Source organism: Mastacembelus armatus, chromosome 10, assembly GCF_900324485.2.
Source record: "Mastacembelus armatus chromosome 10, fMasArm1.2, whole genome shotgun sequence".
In the NCBI taxonomy this organism is placed as follows: Eukaryota; Metazoa; Chordata; class Actinopteri; order Synbranchiformes; family Mastacembelidae; genus Mastacembelus; species Mastacembelus armatus.
The window spans coordinates 11,870,847-11,890,238 of record NC_046642.1 but is presented as its reverse complement, the minus strand read 5'-3'; the positions used below and the strand labels follow the sequence as shown (position 1 = coordinate 11,890,238).

Below are 19,392 nucleotides of genomic sequence, written 5' to 3'. Positions count from 1 at the left end.
ACAACAGAATTATTTTCATTAACCTGAATTTATGTTAACAAACTTCAAATGGTGGTTTGATCTGTGGGACAGACAGGTGTGTTGCTGTGTAATTACCCAGGCTTCTTTCTGTGAGTTTTTTAAAGGCCAAAACCTACTTTGTGTCCTTCATCTGTGATGTCATTGTTATTTTATGGTCAGACAAGGCTTCTGTAAAACTTTAAAAGCCATAAAACCATACATGAACATCCACACATAGAAGCCATTCAACCATCAGATGAATGACTACCCAGCCCCATTTTCTCCCTAATTGCTTTTGAAAACATGTCGTGTAGCAGAGCAACATGGGAAATGACAGCTGCTGGTGTTTTCCTATGGGACCGAGTCAACAAGCACAGACAGTGACATGAAAGCGCTCACACACCTCTGCGGTTTTGCTCACTCACACGGACGACCAATTGATTAACTCATAAATCAACTTCATTCAAGGCCCCAGGCATCGGAGGGGGGTGGGGGTGAAGTGGAGGGAGCACACTTACCCCCACCAACCCAAAAACGGCGTTGTGATTCTGAAGCTGCAGCCCAACCCTGCGCCCTCCAGCTAACTGAGTGGAGGCGGGATGTTCCTACTCATGGCAGAAACCCAGCAGGAGGGAGAGGCCAGGTGGGGCAGGTATAGTGGGTGCTAGGGAGTAAAAAAAAAAAAAAATCTAGGGTGGGGTCATGGAAACGCTAGGTAAAAGATTAGTGTCTGTTATTATAACAACGGGGAGGAATGGAGAAAGAAAACACAGAGGAGCTTAAAGAAGGATATAAATGTGTTAAAAGGACAAAAGAGAAGCTAGGCTGAATCAAACGCTGTGTAGTGCTGCCAAAACAGAGAGAAACAAGGACAGACAGATATGGAGAGAAAGAGGGAGAGAAAGCATAGAAGAATGCAGTAAATCCCTGAGCGACTGACCAATCCTCTGGAGAAAGAAAAGAGGAATTTTTATGTGCTGCAGGTGAGCAGAACAGAGAGGGCGGGAGAGGGAAGAGGAGACGAGGAGAAGAAGAAAGCAGGAGATAGACAGATGGAAAAAGAGGAAGGGAACACGGGGGAGGCAGAGGGAATTTGAGGGAACCATGAAAAGGGTTTGATTGTAGCAAAGAAAAGGGGACACGTGCAGTGAAAATGAAGCAGAGATGGCACAAAATGACACAAAATGGCTACTTGTGCAGATAGAGAGGATGACACACGGAGAGACATGATGACGGAAAGCAGAGAGACATATGGAAAAAAGATTGGGAGATGGACTGTGACAAAAAAGGATAGAGAGCAAATAGGAGAGAGAAAGACAGACAGAGAGGAAGAGGAGGTCCAAGAATGGCTCGATGAGCGCATCTGTGTATCTTAAAGGAATATCCCAGGTTTTTGGAAGACTGGTCTATTGGCCGGCTTCAGTGATGAGGTCACACACACCACAATCATCCAATGACACAAAAATCACATTCAATTATCTGGTTATTATAAAATGTGGTGCATTTCTTGGCGGAAATTCTGATTATGTAATTTCACCTACATAACCTAAACATTTTTTTTCTGTGATTCTGTCACTGAGCAATGAAAACTGTTTTCACTAACATATTCTAGTGGATTACCTTAAACAGTGTATTAATCTTCTGTGCACAGTTTCATTTAGAGTTGTACTTATACTTATACTATTTTAAATGATCATTGTCTGCTTATGATCAACAATGCTCCTCTACATAGAAACATGAGGGTCTTTTGTGCAACTTGCAGTATGTTTAGGTTGGCCATTAATCTGTGTGTATTTGTCTGTCAGTTCTATAATGAGAGAGTGGCTGCTGTGATATACTTTGATATGACCAGCCACTTTCAGAAGTTCAAACGATACTGCAACAAATTCAGAAGGCTTCAGTGTTGTACCTCAAAACAAAACACTGCACCAAAGTGGCCACATTCATCCAAGGTTGACTATTCTGAGCTTTTGACAAAGCTTAGGCCTTATTTTTTAGCTTTTTCAATTGTTAGCTGTGCATTGTCCTCCTTAGTTTTATATACAATGTCTCTTTGACACTATATCAGAGTCTCTCCAAGCCTTGTAAGTACTGTATTTTGTCAGTGACTTCAAATTTTATCATTACTACACAATTCTGAGATAGAATAACTAGTCCTCAAGCATGTGTTACTGTACATTTATGACAGTTGTAGGTCTATAAAATGTTTTAGAAGAGACTGTCCTTTATAAAATGCGTCATTTATGCCAATAAGACTAATGTGACCAACAATTTTTATCCCTGGCTGTTACACAACCTTAGCCTTATATATACCTAAACCAGGATCTACAGCTAACTAAGTAGTGTTAGTGCCTAAACCTAATGAAACCGTGACCGCCCTATTATGGTGCCCATGTGTTGATGAGACTGGATACGGACCCAACGTGTATTGTTGTTTAGTTTAAATAACCTGTTGCTCCAGAGCAGGTGAATTCTCAAATCTCCAACAAAACTATCGGCTGTTGCGCTGCACTGTGGGTAATGTAGGTGTATGATGCATCTAGTTCTGCTTCATCTTGGTCATCAGTCTATGATCGTGCAACATTATGAATAAGTGATAAAATAGTGGCACCGTAGCACTTGACCTCCACAGGGGGGACAGGGAGGAATTTCACAGATTTTTTTTTTGTCTTTTTCTTTAAGGACTAAACAGAGGTGGAGTGTGGAGCGAAGGAGCCAGAAAAAAGAACAGAAGGTGCCTCCGAGAGCAAATAAAAGTTCTTCAGCAAGATGGCCTGCACATCAACTCCTCTGTAGGTCGTAAGTCTTGAATTAGATCATAGCCTGCCAATCAGACAGACAGGCCTGTCTGAGCAGTGGAGCGTTCTTCTGTCAGCAGCTGCCTGAGAGACCAAACAAGCCAATAATGTCGAAGCCTTGTCACTCACGGTATTTGCTCTTACTGAAGGACTCGCCAGCTGAGTCATACTAACAGGGTTCAGCTATTCTGTTATGTATTAGTTACAGCAATTTGTCTCTGCTTTGCTGACAGAGAGAGACAGACAGAGAGAGAGAGACAACTGTGAGTGATGGCTGTTAGATAGCTATGCATGACAAGTCTCATTCCAACGAAGTTCTGACACATAGAGATAATGATTCACACACGTGCTGCGTTTGCAAGCCCACACAGGGGCAGACAATACACACACACACACGCGCGTGCGTGCGCGCGCATACACACGCACACACACACACACACACACACACACACACACACACACACAGACCATACAAAGCTGTCTTTGTTGACTACTGGCGGCCACTCACTCATTGCTTACCGAATGTAAAAAACACACAGCCTCTTATGTGTGTATACATACTGTATGTGTCATGAGCGTGCTTGGTGATGTGTCAACGTTGATACTCTCAGCCTCCCATATAAGTCACTTCCTGCTCAGCTAATGAAGCTTTTTTATTGTTCATGTGTGCACTTGTTCACCGGCGCACGGTCCACGTTTGTGTGTTTGACACTGTGTATGTGTGTCAGGGTGGGTGTGTGCGTGCAGTTGCGTGCAGGTGTGTACCTTGGAGGTGATGGAAGGGAGATTCTCATTGATCCTTTAATATCTGGCCTGAGGCGAGGTGAGGGAGCCAGAGAACTCCAAAGCATGTGGGGAGAAAAAAACAGTGCAGAGCAATAAAGCCAAACATGGAAGAAAGGAAAAAGATAACAGGTGAGAAAACGATAAAAGAGTGGGTGTGGAAGACAAGGGACATAAAGTACAAAAAAAACAAAAAAACAAAAAAACGATAAGAGGCAGAGGCGGTGACAGAGACAGGTAGAACGGAGGCATTGAAACACAGACACAACAAGACAGCTGGGATTATGAGGGGTGTGTTTGTACCTGTGCCTGTTTGCGCTCATGTAAATCCCTCACTGTCACAGGTCAGGGGATGTTTTTTGGGGGGAAGAGGAGCTTCGTGAGATAGTGTGATGAGAAAGGAAAGCAAAGTGAGAGGAGGGATCATCCATTGGGAGGTGGGAAGAGAGAGATGAAAGGAAAAAAAAAAAAAGAACGATCGTAAATTTTCACCCGGACAGACAAATAAAAACTCTCTCATACCCCACCTCCCTCGCTCCACTTTTTGCCACGAATGTGAGCCGTCCATTGTTTTCCAGAGAACGCCCTGACCCCAAACTCCTCTCCCCTTGTGCCAATCACCCGAAACCATCCCTATAAAACTAAAACCATTGCAAACAAAAATCCCATATGCATTTCTTTTTTATTTCTCATCCCAGTTGGCTCCCAAATGACCAATAACACCACAGTCTGTACAAAAGCTAGTATTTATTCTCTCTTGAGTTACAGTACAGTATTTTCACACTGAAGTAAAATAAATAAACATCTCATTTAATAAATATTATAGAGATATGATCTATAACCTTTTGCCATGTTATTCAAGGCACAATCAAAAGATGAAGCAATAGATTTATTTTCAAAAAGAAATGAAGATTTGTAAGAGAAAAACTCTCTTATATCATATTTTGAAAAGGCAGGAAAATTTGACCTCACTGTGTTTAATTTGTGTGTTTAGGACTGTACTTGTAGAAACAGTTTGACCTTTTGGGAATTCTCACTTTCTTGCCAAGAGTCAGAGGAGAAAATTGATATCACTCTTTTGAGGCCCAAAGCAGGAGACGTTAGCTTAGCTTAGCATAAAAGCTGAAGTCAGATTTACGATTAATGCAATAGAAGCCCCGCAGTATAAGTTTTGATTTATGGTTCTGTCTCAGATCTCACCTGGTGATAGCACCGCACCTAAATTAAACTGGTATATTGTTAATGATCAGGCCATATGATGCTTTGATTAAGGGTTTTTAAATTCATTCCTTTACTTTGTGATACAAGTGACAGAGAGAAGGTCCAACTTGTTTTTATTACAATGGCCTATTCATGCAGGCGCTGCATTTACATTGTTTCACTCACTGCAATAGAAAGCTGTGGCTCTGTTCCTGGCCCTGTGTGGTTCATGTTCATGGCTGCTGTACCCACAACAGGACGTTACATTGGTGAGGAGTCACCTCAGCGAAGTGCGTAGCTTCACAGCTAATGCAAGTAACTAAGATTATAATGTAGATATCTAAATGAAGGTGTAGATGAAAACTCTAAATCTTGCAAATGAACATGTTATGTCTTGTTTGATTCATTTATAGACAGGTTGAAATATAAAAATGAACTTATCTGGTTACCTCAAGGTAACAAAAAGACTCCAGGACCCTAAAAATGTAAAAAAGGCTACTGACTCCAGCTTCATGTCAAACACCTGTGTGTATGAGTTATATTGATTTTCTCATTGAACTTTTGGCAAGAAAACACTTCAACCTATTTCTTAAAAAAACAATTTCTTTAAACAATAAAAAAGAAACATCATCTGATGTTTGTAAAGAAAACATTTTGTGTTACATAATTTTGTATGGAATTAAATCATGTAAAGGTGATACAGTTTATGAATGCTGAATCCAAAGCAGCATAAACATGAATGGTAAGTTAAGGCAGCAAATACCACAATAAGTGTGTGTGTGTGTGTGTGTGTGTGTGTGTGTCTGTCTGTCTGTCTGTCTGTCTGTCTGGACAGTATGTGTAGCGCTGTTGTAGAGTTACTGTAACTGACCAGCAAACTTCTGATTACTCAGCAATACCCCTCTGCCCGTTATTTCCAGTGCTCACCCCCTTGACTCACGCCTTCCTCTCCTTTTCTGCCTCTTCCTCTTCTCTGTGCCCTTGTCATCCCTTTGGTCATTTCCGCTTCTCCTCTTAATGGGTCTTTAACCCTTTAAGAATTTTCCCCTTCTTCCTTTAGAGAAAATGAATGTTTGCTGATTCACACATCTGGGCTGACTGAATCAGTTTTCACTCAATGACTTCAGTGTCTGTCTCGCTGTCTGTCACTTCGTCAACCCCCGTGTCTTTTTGTGTGTGTCTAACCACCTACAGTGGTATTTCTGTTGATCTATGAGCCGTGAAGTCCGGTAACTCAGCCCAGCCTCAGTGTGTCTCGCTCAATGAGCTGCTATGTGCATTAGGCGGGTGACAGTGCTGGTAATGTGTTGGCTTTGTGTGTGTTATATTCCATTAGCACTTCTGGTGACCTGCCAAACAGTCCTTCATTCACTTATTCCAGTACGGTATGAATGAATGTGTTAAGCATGAATGTGTTTATGTGCTTTTGTCTGGTAAATCTCTCACTTTGTTTCCACTCATATTTGTGCAGATAATAGATTTCCGATATACTGCACGTTTGTGTGTTTCTGTGCATGTGTGTGTGTGTGTATGTGTGTGTGTGTGTGCGTGTGCTGTCTCAGTCTCCAGTCTTGGCTCAAGATCTCAGCCTCGGAGTCTCTTCTTCAGGCGGTTAAAGTCTTTAGCTGATCGCCACAGCCAACTCTGCAGCTCCCTCAATATCCAAAAACCCTCCACCTTCCTGGCGAATTCATTCATGGTCGGCCGCACCGACAAGAGTGAAGAGGAAGAGGAGGAGGAGGAGGTGGAGGAGAGGAGAGGAGGGGAAAGTAGCGATGTGCTTGTTCGTAAAGACAAAGGGACCGGCTGGGGGACAAGGGTGTGCTCCTCACTGGCTCCGAACTGGTAGAGGAGGGAGAGGGTGGATAGAGGAGGTTGGAGGGTCGGGGAGAAGAGGGAGCGAGGAGGCCGACGCTCATGATGAAAAGTAGAGGAGGAGGTGGTGTCCATGTCTTTTTGCTTCTCCTCCACCACCATAAATTGTCTGCTTCTTCCTGCAGTAAATTCATCCTCCCCTCTGAGTGTGTCTGGGTGATGTGAATTCAGGTTGTAGCTGTACTGATTGTTGTTGTGGTTTATCTGGCTAGCCTGAAGGGAGCTGGATCTTTCTGTGCCTGGGTATGAAACCTCAACCCTGGGCTCAGGCTGTCTCTCCTTGTCCTCTCCATTCTCGTTTACACTCAGCAACCTTCTCTTTTCCCATCGCGCTGTCCCTCTCTCTTCCTCCAGCTCTTCCAGTTTCTCCTCTTCTAATCCCTCTTCTTCGCTTGCAGTCCATTTCCCACTCTCGGGCACTTCCCTCTTCCCTCTCCTCCCTCTCTCTCCTCTTCCCTTCTCCCTTGATCCACCGCTCCTTCCTCCACCTGTGGTCTCCTCTGCTCTCCTCCCTTCTTTCCCTTTCCTTTTTTCCATCATTTCCATGGTGACACCATCCTCCTGCTCTCTTCTGACAACCCTCATCTCGCTTCGTTTCTGGCCGTTACGCTGACCGGACTCTGTCCTCGTCCCAGTTCTGGACCTGTAGAGGCTCTGGCTCATCAGTGGAGCTGGTTGGTCACTTCCTGTCCCCCTCTGAAGGTACTGCAGCTCTCCAGCATTACTCCCTATATTTTCAGAAGGAGGTGGAAGTGTGTAACCAAGGCTGGTCATCAGGGCAGATATCGAGCCCAGCAGTCCATCCAGGCCTGTGCAGAAGTGCAGCAGGGAGGTTTTAAGGGAGGGGCAGAGGGTGGAGCGGGCCAGTTCCCTGACGGCCGCCAGCAACACAGAGTAAGCCTTCTGGTTCTGGGCAAGCCGGGCTTGGTTCTCCAGGCCGTGCCATAGCTCCAGGCGGGTGGCAGCACTAGGTAGGGACAGAGCTGTGCTGTTGGGCCGTGGAGGGGAGAAGTCCTTCTCGTTAAATGGAGGGCCTAGGTAAGTGAGCTGGAGGAGATAAACAACAATGAGAAGAGAAAATGAGAAGTTTGGATTGCATTTGGATTCATTTGGAATATGGTATATCATTTTCATAGACAAGAATCTTAAGTGAATTAGACCTGTTGCCCAGAAAACCTTCATGATCAGATGCCCAGAGCGATAACATTTCTTAGATGGGTATCCTACAGTGTTTTCTCAAGTTTAGTCACGACTGTGAGATTGCCAGGCAACCAGCAGAAACAGATGAAGAAATAGTTACAGTACAATATGACTTTTATTATCAGATAATATCTGAACTTTGCCTTGAGTAATTAGGCAGCTCCCATGTAGAAGCAAATGATAATGGTAACAACCACCAAACGATAACAATCAATGACAGAAAAAACAGAACACTAATGTGCCTGTTGGAGGGCAGAAGTTGAAATTCACCATTTAGGACATCAGACGTCAGAAGAGATACTTTTTGCCCATCTGAGCATGACTTTATTGTTATCTGCTCAACAAGAGCAGCTCCAGACCATGATCTCTGAACATATAAAAAATAGATCGTATAATCCAGATTGAAGTGTTGCTAAACGCTCTGGATGACTGATTAGAAAAGCAATAGAAGGCTCTTTCTAAAAGAGATGTGGTTTTTGGACAAGTGGATTAAATGTGAGGAGCCCACAGAAGAGAAGCTCTGAACATGACTACAAAATATTTGTAAGAAGAAACTTGTTTAATTTCAACTTTATGGACTGTCACTGGAAACTACTGACAGTCAGGAAGAAGGTTTTTTTTTTCGTGCTGAGTGACCTCGATGGAAACTGTTTAATTTTACTGTTTTATTTGTGAATTCATTTTTTAAACAAATAAATGCTTAGATGCAGAGATGATGATAAGTACATGTTTTGTTACTGGTGGACAGAGCCAGGAACACCATTTTACATAGTCCACTCTTTATACTTATGTAAACAAAGGCAGCTCCTGATGGTAGCGTATTTAGTGATTTTTGTGTTTTTTTTAAAACCCTGTCTAAGACACCAAATAATCGTACTTCCCAAAATGTCAAACTGATTTCCTTAGGCTTGGTATAACTAACTTCCTGGCTAGTTTAGGGCAGCAAAAACAAGTTTCAAACACTGTAATACTGAAATAAATTTATCTTTAAGTTGAACCTGAGGGCAAACTCTGTCTTGTTTACACTCTTTTAGTTTGGTCAGTGAGATCGTGCTGTAACAGAACAGCATCATGAAAATTTACTCACATATACATCTTTAATTTCTTTGAGCTGGTACTCCAGGTACTTAGTCAGCTCGTACGTGCTTTCTATCGAACTCCTCTCACTGGCCAGGCTGTGTGATGAATCCAGGGCCGTCGCCATGGCAGCAGCCAATAACAAGAATAGATGGTGTTGATAGACTGAGGAGAAAATGAAAAAAACAAAAAACGTAAATTAATTTTTAAAAAAATGAAAAGATGAAAAGATGAAAGATGAAAATCTCAGACAGTTGGAGATGTTTCGTTACTGACATTCACATCATGGGTGTCCATGTGATAATTAAGACACGCTGCGGTGGTATTTGTAATCATAACAATGAGGTGAAACTGATCTCAGCCGTTATTTTCGCAGACATTTTGTCATTATTTAACTTAGGGTTTTTAATGAATTTGATGATTTGAGAGCTCAACAGACAAAAATCACCTCCAGAAAACCATTTCCAAAGCTTTGCTCCAGTCGCTGCACCGTCCCTCTGTTTATAGAAAATTTTACAATATTCTGGTTTATTTCTTTGTCTCTATGGTGATGGCCTTGTCTGTTTACATACTGCCAGGTCAGATTCATCTGACACTGCCAATAAAGCTTTTTCCGTTTCCAATCTAATTTTAGAGGTTTCTGGCTGTCGGAGGTTTATTCTGGCTTAAAATAAAACCTTGCTTAATAGCTTCAGACAGTCAGACAAATGGCTCCTATGTTCAATGTACCAGTCTGTCAGGCGGACAGCCAGTTAAACACACACACACATACACATGCACAAAGTTCAGTCCTGACCAATATCCCAAAAACAAAGACATGTGGCTTTCTTTATAATCACAAATATTAATGTGTTAGTATCTGTTGTATGTTTGCTGTGGACTTCTTGTTTAGGTTTCAGAGTGTTTGTATAGGTGTTTTATGTTACTGTGTGAGTGTTTGTGAGAATGTTTGTAGCTGTAATTATATATGTGGATTAAATTCACATTGCTGTAAGTGTATACAATGTTTTTGACTCTGTGTGTGTGTGTGAGTTATAACACTAGAAACCTTTTAGTACCCCAGGCTCTGGTTTCAAACAGAGGAAATTGGAGCTGAAAAGTGGTTTTTCAACATTAAGGAACTTCATGTTCGTCCACGTCTTTACACTTTCACACTTTCTCCCGTTACTTTGTCATTCAACAGTTCCGTGGTCCCTTGCTCAAGCATGACAGATCTGTTTTGTCGTCTCTGCTCTCCATCATCCTTTTCCATCTCTGTGCTCTCTTTCCTCCTCCTGACACCCTGGCAGTAGGCAGTGATTCATGCTTGTAATTAAGGGCAAAACAAGCTGCCGTTCAGCTTGTGTGAAACATGTATTGCGCAATGTGTGTGACCCTGTCTGCTTTCTCCCTTTTGCTCACTCTGTCTTTCTCTGACACACCTTGGGCCTCCTGTAGCTTCACCGCTTTAATCCCTTTTCTCCTCTCAGACTTGTCCTGCTGCACTCCGGCGTTCCTTCCCTTTTTCTCCCGCCCACTTTCCCTCCTTTTCTGCCCTCGACGCTCTTATCTCTTTTCTGCCTCGGGTCAAAATAACAGCAGCCAATTAACCCCGATTAGGTCTCTACTGCCCCCTTTTTTTCTGTCTTTCATTTCTCCCATCATGACAAGAGCCCAGGATGAATAAGAGACTTTAAATGAATAGTTTAAACACCTTGTAAAACATTTACCCTCAACAGCTTTTCAGTGTTTCTAAGAAAACGAGCTCTGACCTAAAACAGTCAACATCTCTTCCCTCTGACTCAGCTGCTTACATTTCAGGTATCGGTATGCACTCCCTGAGAGGGTTGGGTAGAAACCTACTGATAATATGTACTCAATACTACTATGTGTTCAAAAATGTACAGTGTGTTGTGTGACTACAGCAACAAGAAATCCATAGTAAACAAACAACTGATTCCAAAACACATCTTGTAATTGTGTTTTTACTAAATATGTCCCAAAGGAAAATATCCACATTTCGTTCTCTGTCCCTCCACCAAACACGTCAAAAGTGACCAGAGACACAATAAAATGATGTGAGGATAATTACTTTGATTTCAATACAAATTGCAATGACGACTTGGTAACAAAGGTGAAATGTATTCAAAGTTACCCACTCCGCTCCCAAACTAGCATAACAAGCTCAGCCTCGGTTCAAACATTATATTGATCAAATGACTTGAGCTTTAGTGACAGATTGAGTGACAGACTTGGAAACTGGCAGTTTCAAATTAAAATAGGATTAGGAATGCCTGTCATCAAAAGTGACATGGACAAACAAACTCCCCAGCTGTTGAAGTAAAAAAGAAGAAAAAAAAAAACAATCAATTCTGGTGACTCTTTCATTACCTGTTGACCCTGAGTATTCGGCTACATCAAAGCATCCTCCCAGACTATTTTCTAAATCACTGTGGTTGTGTCCGGGCAACTCCCACATGCTCCCACACACACCTTGAAATCACTCAAGCAACAAAACCCCTGTCAGCCAAGGCTCCTCCACTCTCGTCAACCGCAAACGCCTCATCACCTGTCAGAAGCAATAAGCATCTTTCAGTGACGCCTGAACATTTGGATCTCATCGAGCCCTGGGGACCTCCCACCCAACATCCTCCATTAGCATCAAAACACCCCGAAATCGACACAGAGTAAACAGCCCTGGAGGAAAAGGACACACAGGGTGTGCAAAAGGGTTTGCATTTAGAAGGAATAAACAGGTACCAAAAAGAGGAGGCTGAGATGCAGAAAGAAAATTCTCCTTGGCAAAAATCAACCCAAACTGTTCCAAAATGTTTCCTTTTGTGTGCAGCCACATGCTCAGATGATTCCCAGACGTGAGAGGCTCTAGTTGTTTTGATTGAGCACTGACATGTCTTAAAGTATCCTCTGCTGTGACTAAAAACAACCGCTCTTTTGTATGAGTAAACTGAGATAACTCAAACTCAGAGCCATGGTGCTGTTATATAATATTATATTGAGTAACTACACTACAGTCGGCATATAACCTGACTTCAAGGCGAGCCCTGCAGGCTTGGGGCTGTGTCTGTGTACCTGGCAGTGGAAGCACGCTCCGCAGGGCAGGGTTGCAACCAGAACATTCTCCGTGGGAGGATTGCGTTACAGGGGTTCCCTACAATGGCCGTCCATGACCTGCCATTGTGCACTTAATGTGTGCGTGTGTGTGTGTGTGTATGTGTGTGTCTGTGATACTCTCTACTCATAGACATTAGACCAACACATAGGCACTCATGGGGAGCTCCTTCACAACAGATCATATTTTTATCTTTGGTTTATTCACTTATGTGAAGTCAGTTCTGGCACTCAAGAGTCTGGCTGCCATCTGCAAGACAAACTGAACGGATCAGGATTCGGAGGTGAAGGTTAGGGCATAAGGTTATGTTTAAGGGCAGAAAGAGCGTTGTTACACACTTGATATTTTACACTCCAGACAGTTGGTAAACCAGTGTCCCAGCATTTGTGGGTGTTGTACTTCTTCCATCTGAGAGGACGAGTATTTCTTCTTTCCCAACATGCACCACTATTTGAGGTTTTGAACAAGCACGTAAGTAGTATTTGCTATTGTGGGAAAATCATGTGGAAGCAAATCTCTCCGGTCTGGTCCAGGAAAAACTAGCTCCAGTGCCAAAAAAGGTTGCCCCCCATTTCTCTAACCACTTGAAGGAGGTCTGAAACAGGGAGGAAACATCAGTACATGAAGGTGGTTCAAATAGATGCCCATCATATCCAGTGAATCATTGATTATGGTCGCTATTGTCAGTGAGCATGCATGTTAGACTCATGACAAGCTTTAACATCACTCAAGCCATGCAGACTGATTTTGGGGAAAAAAAAAAAAGTTTGAAACATCATCTGTTTTTCCAGAACCAAAAGTCCTAGCTGCAGGCTACATCCTCTCACTCTTCACACTTCAGTTGCATCTAGTCATGTGCAGAACTCCTCTGCTGCATCAGAGGACAATAGTTCAGATTAGGAACAGAAGTGACTGATGTTTCCAGCCATGTTTCATGCTGTAGTCTCTAAATGGTACATGACCTTATATCTCATGTTGTGAGTGACCCACAAGGCAGATTTTAATCCAGCCTGACACATTTATAGAAGTCCATTTTTATTTGGATTTAGTCAATACTTGAATAGATGTGATTTGTGAGAATTGTTTTTGTTTTGTCTATCCAGATTACAATCTGGAAATATGAATCACTTATTTTGGACTGAAATTCTGGGCTTAGCCTTTCCTCACTTTGTTACACAAGTTCATTCCTAAAATGATACATGCACAGAAAGACAAAGATCCTCTGATAAAGACTTGGTTCACATGATATCATCATGTAATTTTGAGCAGCAGCTTTGGCAAAAAAAAAACAACAACTCCTAGTTGTAACTTTGAGTCAGAATTACTGACAGCTGAAAAGAATTTTGGAAAATGGCTGCAAAGCCTCCGTCACTAGCAGTTATTTCTCAATGACACTAAAATGATCAATTTAATACTTCAAAATAAGATATGCACTATTTATATGGTTCTCGTTGTTAGGAAACAAATACAAATACATAAAACTACAAATGCAACTAGAATAAGAGGAAATATTGGGGATAGACATTTTTGAAGGCGTGAACCCTCACAAGTCGGAATCACGGGAGGTTTTTCTGTCCATGTCATTCATTCAAAGCTGTATGAATGCTGCACAAAGTCAGGGTTCACTTACTTGCTTTACAGAGTTTTCAATTGTATTGCACAGTCTTCAGTGAATGAACAACCAACGTTTGGCACTTTTGGTGAAGAGGAATGTGGGATTTTGTTGGAATCTGAAGTAAATGCTATTAAGCGAACTTTGAATTAAGAGGAATCAGATACCAAAGCCATAATTATGTCACTTTCAAATGTTAAGAGCTGTAACCATTGTTTTTAAAGTCACAAGTGCCACTTTTCTTTCTCAGAATGTGCAGCCTCTGCCATGTGTTGCATTTGCTGTCATCTAACTAACACTGCTTGCTAACAGTGACAGAGCTGCAGGCTCATCGTGACTTTGCTGACAGAAAAAAACCCATCATAGCCAAATCCAGAAGAACTGTTTGTTTCTTGCATAGTTTTTAATTATTCTGCTGCGCTGTACCTGGTGGCAGTTTTGCTATCTGTCATAACACTTGCCCTAAACATAAACACATCTGTGCAGGACGCCAGGGGCAAAAACATGCAACAACGGAGGCAATGTGAAGGACAGAGCTACGGGAGAAGTGGACAGAGACGTGCGTTTGTGCTGCCGCAAGGTGAGTGGGGATGAGGGGTTTGGGGTCGGTGTTGTGTGTCTGTGTACAGTTAAGAGACCAGATTTATGTGCAGTCTGTACTCAATCAAATATGCATTCCTCCACTAACTCAACACACACAAACGTGCGTACACACACACACACACACATGCACACACATGCACACATATGCATCCAGATTGTGTACTGGGGCTTAGATCCATGTATGCGCAGACGTTTTGCTGAAATACATACAAACAAACCACTGTGTACTCAGAGCACATGCACAAACACACACTTTTCCCCATCTCATCTCCCATGAGAGTCCCTTCTCTGGAGTTTGCTCATACTGAACTTAAAACTGATCCTCTTGGCACTGGACACACACTGGGGTTGCCAAAAAACATTGACAATGACCCAAAAAACAAAGGCAAAGAAAACAAAAATTAAAAAAAAAAAATTCCAATAAAAATAATTTTTATGCCCAAATACTCTGCAACCATTCCTCCCTAGTCGTAAAGCTAACGTCCTCTGTCTAGTTCCCCTTTTTGCCCTGCTGTCTGTCTCACTCTTCACCTTATAAGCCAATCTGTCCTTGCCTTTTTTAAATCTGTGGATTCCAGTCGCTCCATTCTTTATCACCATGTTTGGTTTCAATTTTGTTGTCGCTTCATCTGTCCCCCCTTTCACTAACTCTTTCAGAAACATCAAACTTCCATTTTAAAGTCTCCTTCCTTTCTCTCCCTAATTATTCTTCCCCTCTCTTCCTTTTGCTAATTGCCTCCACTCGTTCGCCCCATCGATATCTTCCATGGCCTTCTTCCCTTTTTTTAAAGCTTCAGTTTTTAATTTACCTCATAACTCCCCCACCACCCTCAACACAACTACCTCTCATCCCGACCTCATGGTTTTCTCTTAAAAAAAAATAAAAATAAAACTGGAATCAGATAAGAACCTGCCATTGAATTTTAAATTCTCTGCTCCGTCGCTGCTTCAAGGAAAAGTAGGAGGACAGTGGTGGAAAGTGAAAAATGTGCATTAGTACAGCTCTGACAGCCCTGAGCTGCTTTTAGAGCTGAATTATCCATTTAAAATGTCTTTCAAGCCAAAAAGCAGAATTTTCTGTAGTTCTATAGATGATTTGCTGCTTTTCTCAAACAAACAGAACCTATTTTGGACTGTCAGTCAACAAAAGCATTTGAAAATGTCATCCTAGACTTTAGGAAGCTGAGATTTTTTACTATTTTCTAACATTCCCAACCAAATAACTGACTGACAAGTAATTATCAGAATAACTGATAATGAACACAATTGTTATACGCATCCCTGTTATAAAGTCTTGTCATATGATAAATTCCATTTTCCCTTGTAAATTGTTTTATTGAATGTTTTATCTAAATTTCATTGCATATTCACTGGCCCTGCTATTTTTAGAAGAATCATACATTTGCTTTTTATTTCATAATTTATTGATTGGATTATTAAATGATCTGTTACGCTGGTGTCTTCTACTGTTTCACTGGTTTTGACACCTTTGTTATTTGTCACTGAGCAAGGCGAACAAACTGCTTTGCACTCTGGGCAGTAAGTTATATTTGAATATTTTAATATATACCAAATAATAGGCAAGTTTAGTCGTCATACTCTCTGATCTGATTTCAGAGGTAAAGTTTGCAATTTCTGCTCCAATACATTTATTTTGCAGCTTTAGTTCATGACATACAGCAGATGAAGATTTTTATTCTTTAAAAACTATGTTTGCTTTTAATGCATTTGACATATAACCGATAATTGAAGAATGTTTTCCCAAGTGCGATCAAATGTATTATTTCCACTTGTAACAGTAGTATTTATGAGTATTTTTGAACTGCGGTATTAGTATTGTTACCTAAGTGAAGGGTCTGAATACGGATCTGACAGTGAGAAAAGATATTTTGGGGTGTTGAAAGATAGAGACGGAGGGGAGCAGGAGGAGGAAGAGAGGATTTGAGAGGAAGGAGGGAGAGGAGAGGGAGCTGGTGGAGGGGAGGGAGAGAGAGAAAGAGAGGGAGAGGTTTCTGAAGCGAGGGGCCATGTTAATTTGGGAAAAATGTAAACAGCATGTGCAACTGTTCAAAGCGTGACCGACTCATTTTATATCATTCCCCCTTCTCTCTCCTCTCTCTTCCCCTCTTGTCAATCGGGAATCTGTACTGCATTAACCCCTCTACCGCCAGTTCCTCTCTCTCTCTCTCTTCTCTATTTACTTATATCTGTCTCTATCTCTCCTTACTCCCCCTCACCCCCAAACACACACACACACAACCTTCCCCCTCCACACATCCTCTGTACGTCCCTATATACCGTAAAGAATTGAGGATGGTGCTGAGCAAATCAAAAGATGTGAAAGGTTAACGTTCTTCTCTTTTCCAAACACCCACCCCCTGTCTATCTCTCTCTCTTTTCACTCTTCCTTTGTTTCCCGGTGTGTTTGAGCTCACACACTCTCGCTTTTATCTGAAACACACTGACACTAATTCAATCCTCCCGGCAATAACAGGCCTTAGAGTGTGTGTGTGTGTGCATATGAAAAAGCAACAGATAGAGAGAAGAATGGTTGTGTGTGTTTAAAGTCAGAAAAGCATGTTTGTCTCTATGATCTGGTGCATGCACCCATGTCTACCTGGGCCAGGTAACTGTGCTCCTGTGCATCTGTGTCAAAGGCGGCATGTTCTTCAGCAGCTGAGCTTTCCCTGTATTTATTTGCTCAGAGTTTCAGAGGGAGCAGCGGTTTGTTCTGCGCTCAGCTCTCTATTTATTGTCCTTCTAAAGTTACACCAAGTTTGCTGACGGCTGGCCAGGCCACACGAAGTGACCACCTAGACAAGACGAGGAGAGCGAGGAAGGATGGCAAGAAGAGGGGAAGGAGAAAGAGAGAAAGTTGAAACTACTTTTGTTCGGCGCATCATTTTATCACACAGCCCTCCTTCCCCATGCAGCACTGTCTTTCCCTCTTTCTTTCGCCTCCTTTCTCGTCCTTTCACAGACAGAGAGAAGCAGCCGCAGCAGTTGTCCCAGGGGGGAAAAGAGTGTGTGTGAGAGCAAGTGTGTGTGTGCATGTGCATGTTTGTGTGTTTTCTCTCACACCCTGACTAACCTGAATCATGTACTTTCTCATATCAGTGACAGCTAACTAGACAGGGGCTTTAGCTGCTTCTGACCCCCTCAACCCCATGTCATTTTTTACTAAGATCCCCACCACACGCACACACACACACACTTTCAGTCCTCTCTGTTTTCGCTCTTGTTTCTCTCACATAGCTTACACATATTTTTGTCAAATCTGAAAAATACAAAATCAAATAAAAATAAAATTCATCTCCACGTTGAGTTGGTTTGTCACATCCATATTTTTCTATTCTATTCAGAGCCTCATGTTTTGGATTTTTGTTTTTAAGGTTTGATGATCAAACTCATGTGTTATATCTTTATAAATAAAATCTTTCCAATGTGAAGCCATGATCTACTGCGCCATTTCAATAGATTCTCCATGTTTAAGAAGATGAAAACTTAAAAGACATTTAAAAAAGATGTGAATGAATTCCTTTATATGTTTACAGAAATGATTTCAATTGAATTTCTAATTCCAGTTTGCAATTTGATTATTTAGTTTTAACTGCAGGAAAATATTTAGAAAGTTGGCAACACCAGAAAAAAAAAACACACCAAAATATTATATTCTGTGCCCAGAACATTTTCATAACATTAACTGGATTTTCATGAAAAAAAAAGATACATATCAACGAAGAGAAGACAGAAAAACTGCAGCTAAAGAATAACATCCTAATGATCAGAGCAGGACAAGAAGCATGTACGTGTCTGATGGGAGAGAAGTTTTGTTTGTTTTTCTTTTTTTTAAGTTTTTCAAAACGTTCATACTAGATTCGTGCACATACCTCCGCAAAACCTTTTCATTTTCTCCAAATCCTTTTATTCGCTTCAGTGGGCTCTCAGATGTTCCTCCACCGGTAGATTTAGGAGCTGAAATAGACCGATAATGATCCTTTCTCTCCTCCTGTAGATTAGTTCGCTCCCTAAGAAAATCGCAAACTTTTCATCATGTGTCAGCCCAGTGAAGATCTGCTCCCCTGCCCTCAGACACGTCTGGGGATGGCGAAGGAAAAAAAAAAACGCAGGTGATGTGGATTTAATCCTATGAAGGGTGATATTATTAAAGATATTAAATTTAAGAGGAGACAACCACAGGATGGAGCCTGAATATTGACGCTCCGCTGACTTAGTGCGTGTGGTCCGTGTGTCAGACTGCATGACGGCGGAGCCTTTATGTACCTCTGCCTCCTCCTCCTTCTCTACCCCCTTTTCTCCCTTTCCTCCCTCTCCTTACCATCCCTGCCTCTCCTGCTTTGGTTGTCCTCCTCCTCGGCGCTGGTGATTCACCGTGTTTGACGCATCACAGCTCATTTTTTGACGGAGCCGCTGAACCACGGGACTTGTCGCGACCCATTTGTGTCTCTCTCTCCGCTCGTCATCCTCCTCAACACAACCTGACTGCGTCTGATCCATTATCCGCTTCCCTTGAACAAGATGCTGGATCACTTCACCGCAGACCCCGCGACCCTCAGATCAACCAGGAAACAAGGAATCATACATGTTTTCTCCCTCTTTATAAATTATATATATCCCCGTCTAAGGCTCAGGAAAAAAAAATTTTCATACTTTTATTTATTTAACTTCTTATATGAAAATTTTCTTTATTTTTCACTTTTTCTAAATAAATGTATTCACAAAGATGTCTTCCCAATGCGAGAGAAAGGCCGCAAACTCATCCTGAAATAATTTACAGGCCTAACTTCAAACTTTTATTGCTTTTAAAAATGTCACATAAAGTTCAAATAGCCGATTTGAATAGGGGAGATAAGATTTCACTGAGCTGCGGCTATAGGGCCAATAATTTTAAAGGCCTCTCATAAAACAGCGATAAAGTTTTGACAGAAGTTATCAGTGTTAGGCTATACGCCGAGTGCCTGTAGGGAAAATAGTCCGTCCGTTTGTCAGAAAGGGACAGGGTGAACAAGTGTTCGCCTGCTTCTCCCTTCATTCCTCAACTTTTACTGACTTTGGGACTGTGGTGGTCTCCCTCGACATGCCAGCAGCAGACCACAGCATCACCTGATTCTTGT

The 19,392-nt window shown here is 41.9% G+C and overlaps 1 protein-coding gene across 1 annotated transcript; it reads right to left on the bottom strand.

The window, feature by feature from the left end:
• Positions 1–4,438: 4,438 nt before the first annotated feature.
• Positions 4,439–18,492, bottom strand: clcf1 (cardiotrophin-like cytokine factor 1). The gene is made up of 3 exons (XM_026329661.1): positions 18,148–18,492; positions 8,944–9,098; positions 4,439–7,703 (listed from the first exon to the last, which is right to left on the bottom strand). Exons 1-3 carry the CDS (start codon positions 18,164–18,166, stop codon positions 6,366–6,368), a joined length of 1,512 nt encoding a protein of 503 aa, XP_026185446.1. The 5' UTR covers positions 18,167–18,492; the 3' UTR covers positions 4,439–6,365.
• Positions 18,493–19,392: the final 900 nt, after the last annotated feature.